The 22,640-nt window shown below is 42.4% G+C and overlaps 1 protein-coding gene across 1 annotated transcript; it reads left to right on the top strand.

Annotated features, from left to right (window-relative positions):
• Positions 1-633: 633 nt before the first annotated feature.
• Positions 634-20,648, top strand: epm2a (EPM2A glucan phosphatase, laforin). Its single transcript, XM_038962769.1, has 4 exons — positions 634-1,104; positions 13,059-13,233; positions 18,992-19,236; positions 19,421-20,648. The coding sequence occupies exons 1-4, from the start codon at positions 858-860 to the stop codon at positions 19,702-19,704; spliced, it is 951 nt and encodes a 316-aa protein (XP_038818697.1). The 5' UTR covers positions 634-857; the 3' UTR covers positions 19,705-20,648.
• The last annotated feature ends 1,992 nt before the right edge of the window (positions 20,649-22,640 follow it).

Below are 22,640 nucleotides of genomic sequence, written 5' to 3'. Positions count from 1 at the left end.
CTAGTGCTCACATCGGTAAAAGTATGGTGATTCATGAGACAGACAGGAGACGCAGCAAAATTATTTAGACGCAGTTTAGCACCGAAAACGGTAAATGACACCGTGCCATGGTAAGCCGAAAAGACTGCTAATGCAAAATTGCAAATCCTTTTAAATTGATTATATATTCAGATCGAATTGCACTCAATAAATATTCTCCCCTGCTATTGGTCATATTTGCGGGCTATCCAGAGGTAAACATGTATTTTTAAAATCATTACATTAGCTTTGTAAATCATGTAGAATATCTTCTAGTTTTAGTTACACGTTTTAGTTGCAGCACAATAAAAATGATCATTACCGCCACCAACATATACGGGGGTGTAAAACAGCAGTGTTTTTTTGTTTTTGTTTACTCGGAAAGTACGATATGAAACGTTGATTTGAACCTTCTGACCAACTAGTGTGTCAAGCGGCGCCCCACTGTCTGATTCATATCTCGTGATTTCTGATAATAGTTATCGATTATATCGACTGATTGGTTCTGTATGCGGTGCATGCAACTTTACATGACACAGCGCACCAAGGAAAATTGTCCTCACCCAGCCACTGTAGGTAGTCCCAGCTGTTTTTTTTCCAACCTAGGTTTATTTTTAGGGCAAATGAATATGATAGTCTGCCCAAAATTCAACGCAGTGGTAATGTCAAGTAAAGATAGCCTACACGTTGGAAACTATTGTACGCGATGGCATTGCTGTGCAGCCTTTATCGCAAAGGGAGTGAGCTATGAAAGCGCCGCGATTTAGCCTAGTAATTTACCAGTAGGCTACTAAACCGCGACAATATTGTATCTCGTAGAGACCTTTTAGTTTAGGGGGATGTTATACAGGTTCGGCGTCATTCTCACTCCGGAGTGCCCGGACGTAGAGGTGTTTGTGTTAGGGTCCCGTCCGGAGATGGGTCACTGGGACCCAAACAATGCGGTTCTGATGAAACGGACGCAGGTGGTTTTGTCCATGCGCGAACCTTGCCTCTGGATCGCCGACGTGCATCTGGCAGAACCGTGCCAAGAGAGCCTGTGGTTGAAGTTCATCAAACGAGTGGGGGGCAATTTCATCTGGGAAGGTATTATAAAATGAATAGTTAAAATTTAGTCAGTGATTCGGTTTATAGCCAACAACTGTTTTTGATAATCGAATTACTTAGGCTACTGTAGGTGTTGATAAAACGTTTACTGGAGACAGGAGAACAAGTGGAGACATAGGACGAGGTGGATAATTGTATAATAAGGCAGGTTTATTCAAGTGTAAAAATATTAGGCAAAGCGTGCAGCACGGCTCCTTCTGTCTGATTCGTATGGAATCGTCAGGAAAAGAGGCCGCTCTAAACAGTACATTCAGATTATATAGGCAACTAGCAAAGTAGGTTGATCTTGTCGTCTGGCCTTCCGATTGGTCGATCTGGGTCGTGGGTTGTCCTGTCCGGGTCTGATGTCGACATTCCATTGGCTCTTCCCACAGTCCTTTGTCTTGTGCTCCAACCTTGAGTTGTGTGTGTCTGTGATTGTCATGGGGGAGGGGAGTTGTGTGTGTGTCGATGGTTGTCGTCTAATGAGACCAGCATATGTCCAAGAGAAAGAGGGGTTGTGTGCATGTTGTGTCAAATATAGCTAATGTTGAGAAGTTGTTAAAACAAGTTACCAATATCTAATACAATTTCTTACATAGGCCATGCTCAATGCTGAACTATTTCCATGCCATTTACCTAGACCGAGGTAAATTTTGTTTTATACTGGATATTTGCTGAATATTCGGTTCTCTCTCGTCAATAGCTATTGGACTAAGCTAGAGGGTAGCATACCTGCGGATATCATTGTAGCTCAGTCGGCTGCGAGATACCTGCGATGTGGGGATGAAAACATTTTAGTTGTCCCTCAGATTATTTGGAAACTGTTGACTTTCTGCTTTGTATGCGTCAGCCTAAACCATTGTATTAAAAGTACATATTTGTCGCATAATTCACACACAATCAGAATTCGCTGCTTCAACTTCAGTAGCCTCTTTCCTCCTAATGGACCGAGGTTAAGGCAGTTTCAGGTTGGATATTCGACGGATATTCGCCTGTAGTTTTCCTTACATCCACCAACAGCAGTTAGGGACCGTCAACATAGTGACAAATCAAATTTGTCAAATTTCAATAGCTCTTTAACCATTACTCCTAAAACTTTCCAAACTGGTTCTAGCTAACCCGATGGCATAGACACACATTGCACACACTTTTTTGTCGATTTACATCTCGCACAATTTTTTATTATTTCCATTTTTGAATTTCAATACCTCATTGGTCATATGATCTAGTGACTTCAAACAAGGTTCATAATGTCCACTGACTACCATTCTATATTGCACACCCTTTAGTTTGTCAATTTTCATCTCACAAGATTTTACATGAATTTTTCAAAATGTAACATTTTAATAGCTCCTTGGTCATGTGATCTAGTGACTTCAAAAAAGGTTCAGAATGTCCACTCAGTGGACCTACACATTGGACACCCTTTAGTTTGTCAATTTTCATCTCACAAGATTTTAAATACATTTTTCAAAATGCAAAATTTAAATAGCTCCTTGGTCATGTGACCTAATGACTTCAACCAAGGTTCAAAATGTCCACTGACTGCCCTTCTATATTGCACGCCCTTTAGTTTGTCAATTTTCATCTCACAAGATTTTACATGTATTTTTCAAAACGTAAAATTTCAATAGCTCCTTGGTCATGTCAATTACACACCTAAGAAGCATGCAGTGGATATACAGCCATATTGCATAACCTCTAGTCATGTATCTTCTATATTGTTGTACATTAATATTAGTTTGACAATTAGGGGGTTCAGTGTTGTGTTTACCCTTTTCTTTAATATTTATCTATAATAATTGGTAGTTCTAAGTACTTATTTTCCCTGTTTTTTATTTTTCCACCGTATTTAACAGGGCTACACAATAGGAGAGAAACAGATAATATCTCCTTTCGTCGTTAATATCAACCATAAAGGAAAAGGGCAAAGTACGAGTGTCATGTTATTAATTGTCCAAAGCAGGGATGGAGAGTGAGCTAGTGAGGTAGGCTGCAGTGGGTTTGCTGGTCAATACATATACTGAACATGTAACCACAGTAATGGTGGCCAGTAAATAAATGAATAAAAATGTAATATTGACAAATTAAACAGAAATTGTAGATTTTGTCTCTTCCAACATGTCACCAGACACTTAACTTCAAATAAGTATGAAACATTTCACCGTGTTAACTTTCTCTTTATCCCTGGTTGATGTACATTTCAGAGCCTCTTCAGTGTGGATAGACTATAGCATACATTTTCAACAACAAAGACTGAACTTCCAGTTTGTGTTCTTTACTCTGTTGAACTCTTGTCTTCATTCCTAGGCACATCACATGGAACCACAGTTGGCATGCAAAACATTCAATCTAAAACAAAACAAAGCGTAACGCGTTAGAAATAATATCAATGCAGTATGACGAATGACGAATCAGCCATCCATTGTGTTATATCATAAAATGTCTTACATGTCGTCACTGTTGTCAAAAGATTATAAACATGTTAAATAAAGTTACTAATCCAGTCAGTCTTTGGGCCACATCCAGGTTCTTTATCAGTGGCACTAATGAAGCAGTTGTTGGCTCTGTTGAACTCTGAAATCATAGGCATGAACTGAACATATGGCTGTCCCACACAACTGCATAAAAATAAAGAATTTACATTTACTTTGAATTAAATGTCATTACATACCAGACATTTTTAGTATATCCTCAGCCATTTCTTTTCGCAGTTGCTCCATGTGTTTTTGAAGGTTCCATATCAATTTGGGAGGGGATGTTGGAAGTTCTGTGCAACTTCCTTGGCCTTCTACACCAAACAATGAAATAGAGTTTTTGACCTAATTGTCACATAACAGCTAACCCATTCATTATTGAAAAGATAACTATCAAACCTGCATTACAAAGACCCTGCAGCTGAAGGTGTGTTATTTCCCCTCCTTTCCACTTTATGTCCACCCAGTCGTCTTCCATGGCAGGATCTTCTCATTTTGAAGTATTCTTTTTTTTTTTTATGTAAACATAATGGAATTCTGATTAGTTATAGGCAAATGAATACACAGGCCAAATTTGTATGCTGTTTTCCTTATCACTATAATCTAGTAGTAATTTAGTAGTAGAGGTAATTTCCTTTATGCCCCATTCTACACACAGCCTAAATTATAGGCCCTGACCCATTTACAGGACAATAATAAAAGTAGCATATAGGATCCAACCCTATCACAGAGTGAATAAATGTAGAGCGTTTGTAGACTTTAAGAAAAAAATATGAAGTGACAGTTTCATCAGTACTTGCTTAAAGAAAGTCACATCACAAAGATCACAGATGACAGTGCCCACCAAATCTATGACAACAGAGAATGAATTGTAAGCACCAAAGTGTTTGTCAAAATAATATCTGAAAATGTCAGTTGTTGAACATAATACTTCTATTTGCAATAGCAATTTATGATATATGCAGTTGAGGAATATTCCATGTACCAACACTACATGTAGGATGGACATAAGACATTCCCACATATAGTATTTTTTTATTTTACCTTTATTTAACCAGGTAAGCCAGTTGAGAACAAGTTCTCATTTACAACTGCGACCTGGCCAAGATAAAGCCAAGAGGTGGGACACAAACAACAACAGAGTTACACATTGAATAAACAAACGTACAGTCAATAACACAATAGAAAAGTCTATATACAGTGTGTGCAAATGAAGTAAGATTAGGGAAGTGATCCAATAAATAGGCCGTAGTTGCGAAATAATTACAATTTCGCAAATAAACACTGGAGTGATAGATGTGCAGAAGATGAATGTGCAATTAGAGATACTGGGGTGCAAAGGAGCAAAATAAATAACAATATGGGGATGAGGTAGTTGGATGGGCTATTTACAGATGGGCTATGTACAGGTGCAAGTATCTGTAAGCTGCTCTGATAGCTGATGCTTAAAGATAGTGAGGGAGATATGAGTCTCCAGCTTCAGTGATTTTTGCAATTCGTTTCAGTCATTGGAGAACAGAGAACTGGAAGGAAAGGCGGCCAAAAGAGGAATTGGCTTTGGGGGTGACCAGTGAAATATACCTGCTGGAGCGTGTGCTACGGGTGGGTGCTGCTATGGTGACCAGTGAGCTGAGATAAGGCGGGGCTTTACCTAGCAAGGACATATAGATGACCTGGAGCCAGTGGGTTTGGCGACGAATATGAAGTGAGGGCCAGCCAACGAGAGCATGCAGGTCGCAGTGGTGGGTAGTATATGGGCCTTTGGTGACGAAACGGATGGCACTGTGATAGACTGCATCCAATTTGCTGAGTAGAGTGTTGGAGGCTATTTTGTAAATGACATCGCCGAAGTCGAGGATCAGTTTTATGAGGGTATGTTTGGCAGCATGAGTGAAGGATGCTTTGTTGCGAAATAAAAAGCCGATTCTCGATTTGGAGATGCTTAATATGAGTCTGGAAGGAGAGTTTACAGTCTAACCAGACACCTAGGTATTTGTAGTTGTCCACATATTCTAAGTCAGAACCATCCAGAGTAGTGATGCTAGTCGGGCGGGCAGGTGCGGGCAGCGATCAGTTGAAGAGCATGCATTTAGTTTTACTTGCATTTAAGAGCAGTTGGAGGCCACGAAAGGAGAGATATATGGCATTGTAGCTCATCTGGAGGTTAGTTAACATAGTGTCCAAAGAAGGGCCAGAAGTATACAGAATGGTGTCATCTGCGTAGAGGTGGATCAGAGAATCACCAGTCGCAAGAGCGATATCATTGATGTATACAGAGAAAAGAGTCGGCCTGAGAATTGAACCCTGTGGCACCCCCATAGACTGCCAGAGGTCCGGACAACAGGCCCTCCGATTTGACACACTGAACTCTATCTGAGAAGTAGTTGGTGAAAAAGGCGAGGCAGTCATTTGAGAAACCAAGGTTGTTGAGTCTGCCGATAAGAATGCGGTGATTGACAGAGTCGAAAGCCTTGGCCAGGTCGATGAATACGGCTCCACAGTATTGTCTTTTGTCGATGGTGATTATAATATTGTTTAGGACCTTGAGCGTGGCTGAGGTGCACCCATGACCAGCTCGGAAACCAGATTGCATAACGGAGAATGTATTGTGGGATTCGAAATGGTCGGTGATCTGTTTGTTAACTTGGCTTTCGAAGACCTTAGAAAGGCAGGGTAGGATAGATATAGGTCTGTAACAGTTTGGGTCTAGAGTGTGTCCCCCTTTGAAAAGGGGCAGACACTCCGCGGCAGCTTTCCAATCTTTGGGGATCTCAGACGATACGAAAGAGGTTGAACAGGCTAGTAATAGGGGTTGCAACAATTGCGACGGATAATTTTAGAAAGAGAGAGTACAGATCTCTAGACCAGCTGATTTGTAGGGGTCCAGATTTTGCAGCTCTTTCAGAACATCAGCTATCTGGATTTGGGTGAAGGAGAAATGGGGAGGCTTGGCAAGTTGCTGTGGGGGGTGCAGAGCTGTTGACCGGGTAGGGGTGGCCAGGTGGAAAGCAAGGCCAGCCGTAGAAAAATGCTTATTGAAATTCTCGATAATCGTAGATTTATCGTTGGTGACAGTGTTTCCTAGTCTCAGTGCAGTGGTCAGCTGGGAGGTGGTGCTCTTATTCTCCATGGAATTTACAGTGTCCCAGAACTTTTTGGAGTTTGTGCTACAGGATGCAAATTTCTGTTTGAAAAAGCTAGCCTTTGCTTTCCTAACTGCCTGTGTATTTTGGTTCCTAACTTCCCTGAAAAGTTGCATAGCGCGGGGGCTATTCGATGCTAATGCAGTAAGGCACAGGATGTTTTTGAGCTGGTCGAGGGCAGTCAGGTCTGGAGGGAACCAAGGGCTATATCTGTTCCTGGTTCTACATTTTTTGAATGGGGCATGATTATTTAAGATTGTGAGGAAAGCACTTTTAAAGAATAACCAGGCATCCTCTACTGACGGAATGAGGTCGATATCTTTCCAGGATACCCGGGCCAGGTCGATTAGAAAGGCCTGCTCGCTGAAGTGTTTTAGGGAGCGTTTGACTGTGATGAGGGGTGGTCGTTTGACCGCGGACCCATTACGGATGCAGGCAATGAGGCAGTGGTTGCTGAGATTCTGGTTGAAGACAGCAAAGGTGTATTTAGAGGACAGGTTGGTCAGGATGATATCTATGAGGGTGCCCGAGTTTACGGATTTGGGGTTGTACCTGGTAGGTTCCATGATAATTTGGGTGAGATTGAGGGCATCTAGCTTAGATTGTAGGACGATCGGGGTGTTAAGCATATCCCAGTTTAGGTCACCTAACTCAACACAAACTCTGAAGATAAATGGGGGGCAAGTAATTCACTAATGGTGTCCAGGGCGCAGCTGGGGGCTGAGGGGGGTCTATAACAAGCGGCAACAGTGAGAGACTTATTTCTGGAAAGGTGGATTTTTAAAAGTAGAAGCTCAAACTGTTTGGGCACAGACCTGGATAGTATGACAGAACTCTGCAGGCTGTCTCTGCAGTAGATTGCAACTCCACTCCTTTGGCAATTCTGTCTTGTCGGAAAATGTATACACATACATAGAGGCATTTTTCAGCTATGATTTTACCACTCAGAATCCAGAATGGATATGACAATGGGGCCAGCACAGGATGTAATACACCCTTACAAAAATCTACTTTTTGATCTTCTTGACCACTTATCTGGTCAACTGCTACTGTGTGTCAAGAAAAGAGCCCCAATTAGGGGTTAGTGTACTCCAGTAAAAAAGGGCTGGTTTAGATTAAAAACTATTGCCATGTGTCCCCGTTCATAGGGGCATGAGAGACTAGTCAGTGGTAGAATTGAGTTGGCACTTTATTGGCCCACAGACCCACAAGGTTGAGGTTACTCATGGACAGTAATTAGTATTATTTATTTATTTTTGCATTGATGCATTGTGTCTTCTAACTGTCCAAGAATAGGATCCAAAGTGTTAGGAAATATTTGTTCCCATAAATACAAAGGAGGATGTCTCTCCTCATACCTCTGGCACTTTAGTCAGACTGCCAGACTGTGCACAACAGAGCCAATCAGGAGAGAATACATACAGGTCAAGGGTGCCAATTGAAAGTCAAGGGGTGTGTCTGTGCCTTTTGGATTACTCTCTCTTTACAGAGAACCCCTGTGGTTCAAGTCAAGAGCTACCCTTCCCTTTTCAGTCTGCTCTGCGCATGTCTGAAAGTGACAGAGCCAGCAACCAAGAGAGTTTTTCACAGTATGTCCTAAAAAATTATTACACTTATGAATGTATGTAAAAGGTATTAGATCCAGTACAATGGAATAACTAAGACCTGAATTTGAATGCAGCGTCTTAAGATTCCTCCTCTTTCTCTTTCAACCAAAAACACTTGGCCTGGTGGTTCATGCAGATACTGGGGAAGCAATATAGAAATGTATTGATCCCTTAAATGATTTTACTATTAAATGACCCATATCACAACCCTCATACCTCTTCACAAAAATGTACCTAAATAAATTTTGGAAAAAGGATTTTACTCACAAAAGACGTAGGAATTTATTTTTCCAGTTAGAAATAGTAGGCCATGCATCAAATAACTATTTATCAGAAAAACGAACCCTCAAATGCACTATTGCATTTTGTAAGTGGTCTGCAGGTGGCTTGTTGTGAATGCACTCAAATATCAAGTCATTATCAGGTTATGTAAACTGCGTTCTAATACTCAACGTAGAAGGATTTGTCCTAATGTACAGTATATGAAAGTGATGCTATGAAAAGCATTATTTCACCTTATCAAGCTCACTCTGACTGACAAACCACTGCCTATTACTGTGATTAAAAAGAGCATATGAAACAGTGTTTTTCATGAGGCCTACCTGTGCGCCTTCCTTTAAGCACCTCTGTTCGAACACCTCTCCTGTCCTTGATCCATACCACATACAGCCATTCGCGGATCTTTTCAGTGTCCATGTGAAAGATAGTTATTGCGAGGCTGGAACGTTTGTTAACTTTAAAAAAAAAAATGTTTAACACCCATGTAAAATGAAGGCCTGCAAAGCTTACAGATTTAAGTCTAACAGCATGAGATGAAAGTAGACAAACATCAGAGTGTGCGATATGAAGGTATAGTCAGTGGACATTCTGAACCTTGTTTGAGGTAGGTCACATGACCAAGGAGCTATTGAAATTTTACATTTTGAAAAATACATGTAAAATCTTGTGAGATGAAAATGGACAAACTAAAGGGTGTGCAATATAGAAGGGTAAGTCAGTGGACATTCTGAACCTTGTTTGAAGTCATTAGGTCACATGACCAAGGAAGCTATTGAAATTTGAATGTAAAACAAGTTTGTACTTTCATCTAGGAATACAAAATGCTGCTCACATTTCCACGTGTTTATTAGCTTTGGAAAGCGAATGAATGTCCAAATCATGAAAATAAGACCTGTGCAATGTTGTGCGCAATTATTCCAACATCATGACACTTATTTGGAGACTGTGGCTCAAGTGGTTTGAAAACGTGAATATCCTTCGAATATCCAACTTGAAACTGTCTTTACCTCGGTTCCGAATTGGGGGTGCGAGTTCAAGTGTGCCTATGTGTGGTCTCATTGAAATAGAATAGGCTACCTACATGGGCAGGCAATCACGTGGCAATTAACTTAAATATGAAATTAACTACAATATTTAAATATGTAAATACATATTGACAATAGAAAGAAGTGGTGGGCGCTCAACCAACGTGAGTTGAAGTGCAATCAAAAAGGAAATGGTACAATGCTTTTTCATTTTCAATAACTATTGATTACCTATTTGTCTCTGCCTGCAAATTGTCCTCCTAAAAGGTAGGCTATATCCTATATGCAAAACATAGCAAGTGTCGCTGTCGTCATTCTTGCTGCTTCTTGTTCAGTAGCCATACCTGCCAGATCAGGTGTGCATGTGGTCTCAATTAAATAGAGTAGGCTATAGCCTATACATGGGTGCAGATGCAAGGGGCAGTTGTCTTTCCAAGAAAATGTACTCCCTAAATATGACTAGGCTATAGTTTACTACATTGCCTGAAAATAAATATTGATCACCCATATTTCTCTGTCTGAAATTTGTTCCACTACTAAAAGGTAGGCTATAAAAATAGCTCAAGAGAGTGCAAGTCTCTCCAACTCTGCTCTCTTCAAACTACATCTAGTATATTGGCTGATATAGCCCAGTAATGCAAACAGCCTAATATACAGCGCATTCCGAGAGTATTCAGACCCCTTGACTTGCTCCACATTTTGTTATGTTACAGCCTTATTCTAAAATTGATTAAATTGATGAGGGAAAAAACAATCTATACACAATACCCTATAATGACAAAGCAAAAATAGTTTTTTTGAATTTTTTGCAAATGTATTAAACATAAAAAACGTATCACATTTACATAAATATTCAGACCCTTTACTCAGTACTTTGTTGAAGCACCTTTGGCAGCAATTACAACCTTGTGTCTTGGGTATGACGCTACAAGCTTGGCACAACCGGATATAGGGGAGTTTCTCCCATTTGTCGCTGCAGATCCTCTAAAGCGCTGCCAGGTTGGACGGGGAGCGTCGCTCCACAGCTATTTTCATGTTTCTCCAGAGATATTTCATCAGGTTCAAGTCCGGGCTCTGGCTGGGCCAGTCAAGGACATTCAGAGACTTGTCCCGAAGCCACTCATGCGTTGTCTTGGCTGTGTGCTTCGGGTTGTTGTCCTGTAGGTGAACTTTCTCCCCAGTCTGAGGTTCTGAGCACTCTGGAGCAAGTTTTAATCGAGGATCTCTCTGTACTTTGCTCCGTTCATCCTGCCCTCAATCCTGACTAGTCTCCCAGTCCCTGCCGCTGAAGAACATCCCCAAAGCATAATGTTGCTAGCACCATGCTTCACCATAGGGATGGTGCCAGGTTTCCTCCCGATGTGACGCTTGGCATTCAGGCCAAAGAGTTCAATCTTGGTTTCATCAGACCAGAGAATTTTGTTTCTCATTGTCTGAGTGCCTTTTGGCAAACTCCAAGCGGGCTGTCATGTGCATTTTACTGAAGAGCGGCTTCCATCTGGCCACTCTACCATAAAGGCCTGATTGGTGGAGTGCTGCAGAGATGGCTTTCCTCCTTGAAGGTTTTCCCTTCTCCACAGAAGAACTCTGGAGCTCTGTCAGACTGACCATCGGGTACTTGGTCACCTCCCTGACCAAGGCCCTTCTCTCCCGATTGCTCAGTTTGGCCGGGTGGTCAGCTCTAAGAAGAGTCTTGGTAGTTCCAAACTTTTTTCATTGAAAAATGACAGAGACCACTGTGTTCTTGGGGACCTAAAATGCAGGAGACATTTATTGGTGCCCTTTCCCAGATCTGTGCCTCGACACGATCCTGTCTCGGAGCTCTACGGACAATTCCTTCGACCTCATGGCAGCACAGACCTCTAAACCAAGCCTGCAATGACTATGAAGATGGCATATTGTGAAACAGGAGTGGATGCAGAACAATCCACACGGAAAAATATATAATAGTAATAACAATAATAATAATTATAATTATATTTTGGATTTCAATCTTCAATACATAAAGTGTGCCAGGACTATGACAATTATATATTCTGAATCAGGGAAGGTTGGAGAAAAATCCAAGGCTTTTATTGTTGTTTAAATTTCGATATATATATATATATATATTGTTGCTTGTTTATTACAACAGAAAAAAATCTCCATCCTTCCCTGATTCAGAATAATTTTCATAGTCATGGCATGCTTTGTGTAAGACCTATTGAAGATTGAAATCAAAATCAGTACCATTCAATTTACAGTACCATTCAAAAGTTTGGACACACCCACTCATTCAAGGGTTTTTCTTTATTTGTACTATTTTCTACATTGTAGAATAATAGTGAAGATATCAAAACTATGAAATAACACATATGGAATCATGTAGTAACCAAAAAAGTGTTAAACAAATTCTTCAAAGTATCCAATGTAATTTTTTTTTACCAAGGTATTGCCTAGATGACTACAAGTTCAGTATGAATTATTCTGCCTCTTTCATCTGTAATAAGCCATTTAACCACTTGATGGTGGCAAAGGCACATCTTTGAATTGCACAGGCTCAGGGGGTTGGCACTTTTTGACAGAAAGGGCGGCGCAAGGTGATTATAGCATGCTTGTCCCATTACCACATTAATGAATACCAGGACGGAAGGAACGTCTTACAATGGCCCACCAAATTGCAATATCTCGTCCATCATACCCTGCAATCTCACTCATCTGCTGTATCTTCTTTAAATAAATATGTTTTGGGGCGGTATTTTGAAGTTTTGTTGAAAGATAGATTAGAATATGAGATGGATGAGAGGGACAGTTCAGAAAGTGAGTGGGGGATCTAACCGTTGCAGCACTACCAGTAGATCAGCCCCCGGCACCTGCTATATCTTCTTGATAAAGATACACATGTGAATGGTTTCCATGAAGCCTAGCTCGAAGTCCTCTAGGCCTATTTGCAAATGATTGGATTAACAGTGAATAGGACTAATAACTTCATGAATAACTTTTTTTATAAGCTTACTTGAAGGGCTATTACAGTACCTATCAGCACACATCACCTTAAAGTGAGAAGAGAATTTACACCGCCCAAAATCTGTCTTCGTGATACAAGCCTGTTTTTGTATAGAGGTCTATTCTATGAGAGTGTCGAATTACATTAGGTTTATTTGATCGAATAGAAGTTTCGTAATGTTAAGCTGTTACAAATGTACTAATATAAGTGGATGCACGTGGTATTCTGGCAACTTTGAGAAAAACAACTTAGTTGTGCCTGTTCACACAGGTATCTGACCTCTCATTGGCTAGAATGGTCCCACCTGATCTCGACCTGCCTTCAATCATTAAGGACATGTATTTCCATTGTTAGAGCGGTCACTGGCTATCTTGTCAATATAATAGATCATCTTTGCCTTTAATACAAACATGCTTTATTTGCTTTATTCCCAGGCAACGGTTCCCACCACGACAGATGTTGTGTGTACGACCAGAGCAACCTGGTGGACGGGGTGTACTGCCACCCTATTGGCCACTGGATCGAGGAGACAGGTCATACGGACGAGATGAAGCACACGACTGACTTCTACTTTGGTGTGGCCGGCCAGCAGGCCATGCATTTCAACAGGTAACATAATACCTGACCCCATTGTCTTCCCACAGGTGGCATGACTCCTTTGCAACGCTCATGAGTGTTTGAGGTTGTTTGTAGCCATCCCACGTGCGAGAGAGAGTTGGCTATTTGCATTATTCAAATAATCAGTTTCCTCCTTCTTTTCTTTGAGGCATCAGTGGATAGCTGTGCCTCCAAGCAAACACTAGAGACAGACTTGTATCCTAGTGAGTTTAACTACAGCACCCCTTCCCCCAGTAATGAAATGAGATGCTTGTTGTAAGTTATTGTTTGCCTGCCTTTTGTGATGTGAAAACTGGTGTGTACATAATTTGATAATGCTGTAAAAGTTAATGAGTTCCCCTGAGGGGGTGTGTTTCCCTGGTAAGTGGGACAGCTTTTTTAATGGAGCTCTCTTCCACATTCTGCCAATTTAAGTTGCCCCTTTCAAAGCAAAAGAGCTTCTTTCAATAAGATGTAGATTTTATTTTGTCTTGGTATTATTTTGTCTTGGAATAATTTATGACTATTAACTTAATGTTCCCCAAAATGTGCTCCCTGTAACTTCAGTGCAGTAACTGCCAAAATAAAGGAAACACGTTGTAAATGAGTTATACAAACTATATTGAAAGCAGGTGCTTCCACACACGTGTGGTTCCTGAGTTAATTAAGCAATTAATATCCCATCATGCTTAGGGACATGTATAAAAATGCCCAGTTGCCCATTATTTTAGCTACCATGGCTAGAAGAAGAGATCTCAGTGACTTTGAGAGGAGTCTCAAAGGATCATAGGGGGTTTAAAGGGTGTGTGTGTGTCTCAGTCACCAGATCTCAGCCCTATTGAACACTTATGGGAGATTCTGGAGCGATGCTTGAGACAGCGTTTTCCACCACCATCAACAAAACACCAAATTATGGAATTTCTTGTTGAAGAATGGTGTTGCATCCCTTCAATAGAGTTCAAGACACTTGTAGAATCTATGCCAAGGCGCACTGAAGCTATTCTGGCAGCTTATGGTGCCCCAACACCCTATTAAGTACCCCAAGGCTCAATCCTAGGCCCCACGCTCTTCTCAATTTACATCAACAACATAGCTCAGGCAGTAGGAAGCTCTCTCATCCATTTATATGCAGATGATAGTCTTATACTCAGCTGGCTCCTCCCCAGATTTTGTGTTAAACTCTCTACAACAAATCTTTCTTAGTGTCCAACAAGCTTTCTCTACCCTTAACCTTGTTCTGAACACCTCCAAAACAAAGGTCATGTGGTTTGGTAAGAAGAAGGCCCCTCTCCCCACAGGTGTGATTACTACCTCTGAGGGTTTAGAGCTCAAGTTAGTCACCTCATACAAGTACTTGGGAGTATGGCTAGACGGTGCACTGTCCTTCTCTCAGCACATATCAAAGCTGCATGCTAAAGTTAAATCTAGACTTGGTTTCCTCTATCGTAATCGCTCCTCTTTCACCCCAGCTGCCAAACTAACCCTGATTCAGATGACCATCCTACTCATGCTAGATTATGGAGATCAGCAGGTAAGAGTGCTCTCGAGCGGCTAGATGTTCTTTACCACTCGGCCATAAGATTTTCCACCAATGCTCCTTATAGGACATATCACTGCACTCTATACTCCTCATCTCTGTATAGATGGTCATCTCTGTATACCCGTCGCAAGACTCACTGGTTGATGCTTATTTATAAAACCTTCTTAGGCCTCACTCCCCCCTATCTGAGATATCTACTGCAGTTCTCATCCTCCACATATAACACCCGTTCTGCCAGTCACATTCTGTTAAAGGTCCTCAAAAGCACACACATCCCTGGGTCGCTCCTCTTTTCAGTTCGATGCAGCTAGCGACTGGAACGAGCTGCAACAAACACTCAAACTGGACAGTTTTATCTCAATCTCTTCATTCAAAGACTCAATCATGGACACTAACTGACAGTTGTGGCTGCTTTGTGTGATGCCTTGTTGTCTCTACCTTCTTGCCCTTTGTGCTGTTGTCTGTGCCCAATAATGTTTCTACCATGTTTTGTGCTGGTACCATGTTGTTTTGCTACCGTGTTGTTGTCATGTTGTGTTGCTACCATGCTGTGTTGTCATGTGTTGCTGCCTTGCTATGTTGTTGTCTTAGGTCTCTCTTTATGTAGTGTTGTGTTGTGTTGTCTCTTGTTGTGATGTGTGTTTTGTCCTATATTTATTTTTAATTTTTAATCCCAGCCCCTGTCCCCCGTAGGAGGTCTTTTGCCTTTTGGTAGGCCGTCATTATAAATAAGAATTTGTTCTTAACTGACTTACCTAGTTAAATAATGGTTAAAAAAAAAAAAAAAAAAAAAAATTAAGACACTTTGTTGATGTTTCCTTTATTTTGTCAGTTACCTGTATTTATCCTGAGGTGAATGGCTCCTCCCACCACATCCTCATGTCATGAGTGTGATGTTTCACCCTCTTCAATCTCCAAGCAGCGACAGCCAGCCATGATTACTCTCCTCCTTCCTTTTTAAGCTTTGCTCTCTCACACACCATTTTAATTACTATGGGAACTGGGTTTTGTAAGGCACTCAGCAATTAATTCAGTGGGACAACGCATTCAAGGGCTTTTCAGAAGTTAAACCATTAGTGGTTGTATCGCATCAACCCCATGACCTTCTCTTTTCACTTGTTGGAGAGATGGGGAGGTCAATATTTAGTTATGTCCTCTGGGCACCTCATAGATAGCTCATTTCGTTAACGATAGCTCGCCAAATCCATTAGAGTAACGAAAGATTAAAAGTGTTAAAGACCTTAAATAGATTGTTGTAAAGAGGAGGGCAAAGCCTAGGGGAGGTCACTGATAATAATCCTTTCCAATGTGACAGCCAGACTGTCACCATCATTTATTTTCTTATTTTTGTTCCCTCCTTCTCTTCACAAACTGTGAGAGAGATGGCGAGTCATTTCATTTGGCTGTGTCATAACAATTCAGTGGCACGTTGGACTAAATTAAGTAATTTACTAACAGCAGATTGAGAGGTTGTATTCAATGTAGTCATTCAATGTTCTGATTGGAAATAGAGTTGAGCAGTACATTTTTGTGCTGGATGTGTGATTCTTTGACTTTGATAATTATGGGTGAAAGGGAAAGGGGGATACCTAGTCAGTTGTCCAACTGAATGTATTCGACTGAAATGTGTCTTCTGCATTTAACCCAACCCCTCTGAATACGGGCAATAGGAAAAAGTGTTGTGAAATAAATGACAAAGACCCATTACAGTAGCAAATACGCACACACACATTTGCCCTCTTTGCTCAGGTAACACACACACACCCTGCGCTGAGCTGTAGGACACAGCAGAAATTAGCCTGGTCCCCCTGAAGCTCTGGACACACACCTTGCATGAAAATGAGAGAGAGGGTGGCCACTGGCTAGGTCCAGCTGGTTTTAATTTGTAATTTGTGGCCCATGACCTTACAAGATTTTGTCAAGGACCTCTGTGCTGCAGGAGGCAAATTAGCTTTTTAAATGAGAATTCCAGGCTGGTATCAGTGTAGCCACTGGTATCATATACACCTCATTCTCTAATACATGTATCATTGTTTATCTGAAAGAGAGGTTCATGCACTTTACAGGAGCAATGTCTGCTATGCATTGATCAGAGGTGACTCCCAATGACTTTACTGTTGTCTTGCTAATGAAATTCAAACATGTTTGTACAGTTGGGCTATTTCAATAGTTTAGATATGTTTGTTTCTGTTGTAATCTTCTGTTTACTGCCATGCCAGGGCTGGCCAAGTTTACCCAGTGGGAAGGAATATGATCTCACACCAGCCCACACCTTCATCTGTACCAAATGGGCCAGTTAAGCCTTTAAACCATGTTTTAAAGCTGATTCACAGTGAGGAGAACACGAAAACCTACTGTAGATGCTACTAAATACAAAACTACACACTTGGGATTTTTGAGAGACATTTACACTGTACCCTTGTGTTGAATCAATATGCCCATTTCTATGAGAGATGTGAATCACTCAATTCCACTGGATTTTAGCAGAACTGAATAGAGTTTCCGGATGTAGAGAGAGGCTTTCTTAGAAAAACAACCAGCTCTAAATCTAATGTGGAGGCAAAAGTTCCTGAATAATCTCCATTGAGCTCTTAATCAAATCAGCAGCATCTGTCTTTGAGTGCCACAGCCCTGGTTTTCCATTAAAACCCAGAGGTCTGTGGGCACCAGCCACCAGCTGCTGGCTCAACTAGAGCCATCCCTGTGATGTCATCAGAGACGAAAGAGGAAGCGAGACACCTCACTCTGTTTTTTTCTGGTTCAATAAAAGTCAATGAACTAAGTAGACCAGACCAGCTGCTATTGCATTGGTGTCTATGGGAGGCACACCCAGTTAAGTAGACCAGAACTGACTTTTTCTTTCAATGGTTAACGGCCTGTGTGAACTATCTTCATTTATCCACCATCTTTGGTGTCACTCGAGGACATCACTCTGTGAAGCTGTCCATGCTTTTATGTGTCACCTCCTCCCACTGACTGTTGATTTTAAGCATGCTAATGAGCTCTAAATGGAGTCTGGCTGAGAGTGACAGGGCAGAAAATGAAGGGAGGAGGTCAGGGGACAAAAACAGCTGGGGAAAATGACAGGAGAGGGACAGAGCGATGAGATGAAGGACAGAGATCGCTTTTCCGAGAAGTGGGGATTTTTTTAATCTTTTGTGTGGAGAAAGAAATTTGATGAGCGAAAACAGCTTTAGATCACTTGCCTGTGGTCTGTCTGGGAGAGTTTCTAAAAAATACCACCGCTCTCCCCAGGAATCAGACTAGTGCCTTTTAGCTCTCTCTCACCCCCTGGGCATATTACCTTCCACATTCCAACCCCTCAACCCTCTGCGCTTCTCTTACCTCCCCATACTACACTCCCTCAACCCCATCAACCCCACTCCCTCAACCACATCAACCCCATCAACCCAACTCCATCAACCCCACTCCATCTACTCCATCAACCTCACCCCCTCAACCGCACTCCCTCAATCACATCAACCCCACTCCCTAACCCCACTCCCTCAACCTTATCAACCCAACCTCCTCAACCCCACTCCTTCAACCAATCAACCCCACTCCATCAACCCCACTCCCTCAACGCACTCCCTCAATCACATCAACCCCACTCCCTCAACCTCATCAACCCCACTCCCTCAACCCCACTCCCTCAATCCCATCAACCCCACTCCCTCAATCCCATCAACCCCACTCCCTCAACGCACTCCCTCAATCACATCAACCCCACTCCCTCAACCTCATCAACCCCACTCCCTCAACCCCACTCCCCACTCCCTCAACCCCACTCCCTCAATCCCATCAACCCCACTCCCTCAACCCCGTCAACCCCACTCCCTCAACCCCATCAACCCAACTCCCTGAACTCCATCAACCCCACTCATTCAACCCCATAAACCCCACTCCATCAACCCCACTCCCTCAACCACACTCCCTCAACCCCATCAACCCAACTCCCTGAACTCCATCAACCCCACTCATTCAACCCCATAAACCCCACTCCATCAACCCCACTCCCTCAACCACATCAACCCCACTCCCTAACCCCACTCCCTCAACCTCATCAACCCCACTCCCTCAACCACATCAACTCAATCAACCCCACTCCCTCAACTCCTGTGCCCCTATCTGCTACCAGGGTCCTTCACCGGGTATGGCTGAGCATCAAGCCAACTCTGTCACCCCCCCTTTGTCTCCCTCACCCCACTGTTCCCTCTGCTCGTTTTCCAGAGTCCTGCCCCGGGTGTTTCTGGGTAGCTGCCCTCGCCAGGTGGAGCATGTGACCCTCAAGCTGAAGGAAGAGCTGGGTGTTACCGCAGTGATGAACTTTCAGACGGAGGGGGATATGGTCAACAACTCGTCCGGCTGCCGCCGCGACCCCGGGCAAGAAATGACCCCAGAGACCATGATGCACCTGTACAGGGACTGTGGCCTGGCGTACGTGTGGATCCCAACACCAGACATGAGCACTGAAGGTGAGGAAGGAGAGGGGGGTCTGGGGTAGGTTCAGGACTGCAACTGTGTCTCTCCAGGAGTGAAGTAGACAGTCATGAAGCCCTCATTTATGGATCCTTGTATGGATCTGGGAAATGTCCAGGATTAGTAAAGAATAGTCAGAAAGCCCTCCTCTGACATATCTTTGTATGTCGCCCCCTGCAGGCCGGACTAGGGTGCTTCCCCAGGCTGTCTTCCTGCTGCACGGTCTCCTGGAGAACGGTCACACGGTCTACGTTCACTGTAACGCTGGCGTTGGGCGCTCCACCGCAGCCGTGTGCGGTCTTCTCATGTACGTCCTGGGCTGGAGCAAGAGGAAGGTGCAGTACTTTGTCACAGCCAGGAGGGCGGCGGTGTACATCGACGAGGAGGCACTGGTAAATGCCCAGGAGGACTTCATGCAGAAGTTTGGACGCCTGCGCACCTCTGTTTGCTACCCGCAAACATGAGGGTAGAGCCCCCTGTGGTGTGGAGTGTTGCTGCCTAGCTGTGCATGGCTGTCTGCCAGTCTGCCATAGAGACAGTGGAGAAAATATGTTTAGTTGAAGTACTGCATTAATCATCTGTACACCCGGCATGATTTGTGCGGAAGATGCCAGAAGGTGAAATAACTTAAGTGAATATCAACCTCTGCACTGATTTGATCCAATGCAAATTACCAGTTTAGTTGAGTGGCTGTCATAAACTGGCCAATGACGAGGAACCCGGAGGGAATTCTACTAGCTGCTGCCAACAGGTTCAGAAAGCTATTAATACTTCTCATTGTGATGTGTTTGTTTTGTAGCTTTGGGGTTGTTTTTCATTTATTTATTGAAGGTAATATTTCTAATTGTGTCGTGAAAAGGCAGTTGAGTCCAGAACATTGTCTGTAGATTTCTGTTGTTGTCTGCTGGGGTTTTAGAAGGACCTTTTGTTCAACCCTTGTTTTTATTAATCAATGAACAGAGCTGACATTTCAAAAAGGCACCTTGAAGCTGTTGTGGTGACTGCAGAGCTGTTAATGGAATACTTATGACTGACTGAGGCTTGTAGCTCCTGCAGGATCCAGCCTGAGTTGCGGATCCAGACAACAGTAAATATAAACTGGGTCAGGCACAAAGTCGGTGGCAAGGTGAGAATTTCACTGTCATGAGGGTGAGTTTAGGAAAGAAGAGAAATATAAACTGCTCCTCTTTTGCTCTCAGCCTATCTTCTCTCTACATTATACTCCTCAGTAAGAAGGGATTACTGCTGTGTCACCTCCGCTACCTTCTGAGAGAAATTGTGTCTTTTCATAGTCAATGGTGGCTCCCTGCAAATACAAATGATGGTTGCTTTTGTTATGTATAAGCCTTAATGCTGCTGCAAATAGGAAAATGTAATTTCCTGCAAAATAAAAATAAATAAAAAGCCAGCCTGCACTCTCTCTCTCTCCCTCTCCGTCTGAAGGAAGAGGCTGCTGCCAGAGGAAGAATAAGACTCCTCCAAACTTCTTTTTAGAAGTCATATTTGTTTACATATCCCAACAATGCAATATTATTCAGGTCCTTATGTGTAAGTAACAAAACAACATTTCCTCCAGACCACTTCTAATGCATGCATAATAAGAACTGAGTTCATGTGGAGATTCGCCTCTCTGTGGCCAACTTCAAAGGAGCTGAGAGTGCTGGATAGGTTTGAAGCAGCCAACTTTCTCCCATGATGCCGCCACGGGCGGAATGTTGTTGTTTACCCATAATGCTCTGTGGTACAGAATGTTATTTTACTGAGTGGTTACTTGGTGCCCAGAACGCACAAACAACAGAGGTGCGTTGAGTTTGTTTGGACATTTTCTACGTTGCAGAACGGTTTGTATTGAACAACACGTTTTCCCAAAATGTTTTTTGGACGTTCTTGAACAGACTTTGAGGTATGTTTCTTCCCGTTTGGTGGGTCTGGCGAGATGTGGCTTGAAGCAATGAGTGGTATATTAAATGGGCAGTGGCCATGCTGTCAGTGTTCCACAACCCAACCCATCCCCGTTTTTCAACTGGTTGTTCCATACAGCATCGCTTTCATTCAATTGAACATTCCAGAACTTAAAAACATACTGAATGCAGCCCAGGTGACCCTACCTAGACCATACCTTACCCATACCAAGCTATACAGTAAAACCTTAGACCAGTTGTTATAGGGCCATAAAGCATCGCTACTGTAGTGGTCAGAAGTGTGTGTGAGTGAGAACGAGAGCCAAGAGAAACATTTAGAATTTAAAAAGCTGTGTGTGTTTGTGAGGGCGAGAGACAGCGTGGAGCAAATCATAGTAATGCTTTCGTGAAATTTAATCCATAAATAGCTTAAATTAAGAGTTTGTGTTTATCTTGTTTCTGTTGCCTGTTCTAGGCAGTTGTCCCTGGCAGCTATCAGCATGTATTTATTATTTCTGCATTAATTTATGTGATTTAATCCATAACACAGATCCATTCTTCTAATTCGCCTTCCAAATGATTTAGTGGTGGAGCCGCAGTGAAGATGGATCCTTTCCTGTTCGCGCTCCAGTAAAATGTTATTAAATCAAATTCAAGACGGAAAACACCCACTGGGTCAAATACACAGTTTATGGGCCAATCAAACCCTCCAGCAGCGTTTACGGGGGCTTGGTGATATTTCCTAGGCGGGAGGGTAAGATAGAGGGTTGAAATTGACCTTTATTCTCAACGATAGCCCAAGGGAATCTTATGCATTTATATCACAACCATTAACATTTATAGGATGATCATGTTTATATTTCAATTTTGATCATTGGTCAAAATAGAACAAAACCTTTTCTTAAATGTGTCTACAGCAGAGGTTCGCAATCCTGGTCCTAGGAACGCAAAGGGGTGCACATTTTTGTTTTTACCCTGCACTACACACTTGATTCAAATAATCCAAGCCTGATGGTGAGTTGATGATTTGAATCAGGTGTGTACTGCTATCGCAAAAACATGCACCCCTTTGGGTCCCCAGGACCAGGATTGAGAACCACTGGTCTAACAGGGTTGCATTTCTCAGACAGAACACAGACTGTGTTCAAAGTCGACGATAATATTGTCATGTATCTTTAAATAGCCTAAATGTCATGTGAAACAAAACAACTTTGTCATCGACCGATGGTCTCAGAAAAACAAAAGTCTGTAGCACGGTTTGTAGTTTCGTGTGAGGCAGGCAAATTTATACAAATATATATAGGTCAGTAGGTCTATTTAAATTAAGGACTTCTCATCCCATGACAATTTCAATTTCACAAATTATATATCCATAGAATCATAACTACTTGGCCAGCGGATAGGCCTAGGCTATACAGTTATTACCTGCTGGTGAAGTATTCATTTCTTTCAAGCTGTAGACCGACCAGCAAATCAGAAAACTAATTCGCCTGAGGGGA

The sequence above is a fragment of the Salvelinus namaycush genome, chromosome 24 (genome assembly GCF_016432855.1).
Source record: "Salvelinus namaycush isolate Seneca chromosome 24, SaNama_1.0, whole genome shotgun sequence".
NCBI classification, from domain to species: domain Eukaryota; kingdom Metazoa; phylum Chordata; class Actinopteri; order Salmoniformes; family Salmonidae; genus Salvelinus; species Salvelinus namaycush.
This window is presented reverse-complemented; position numbering and strand designations above follow the sequence as displayed.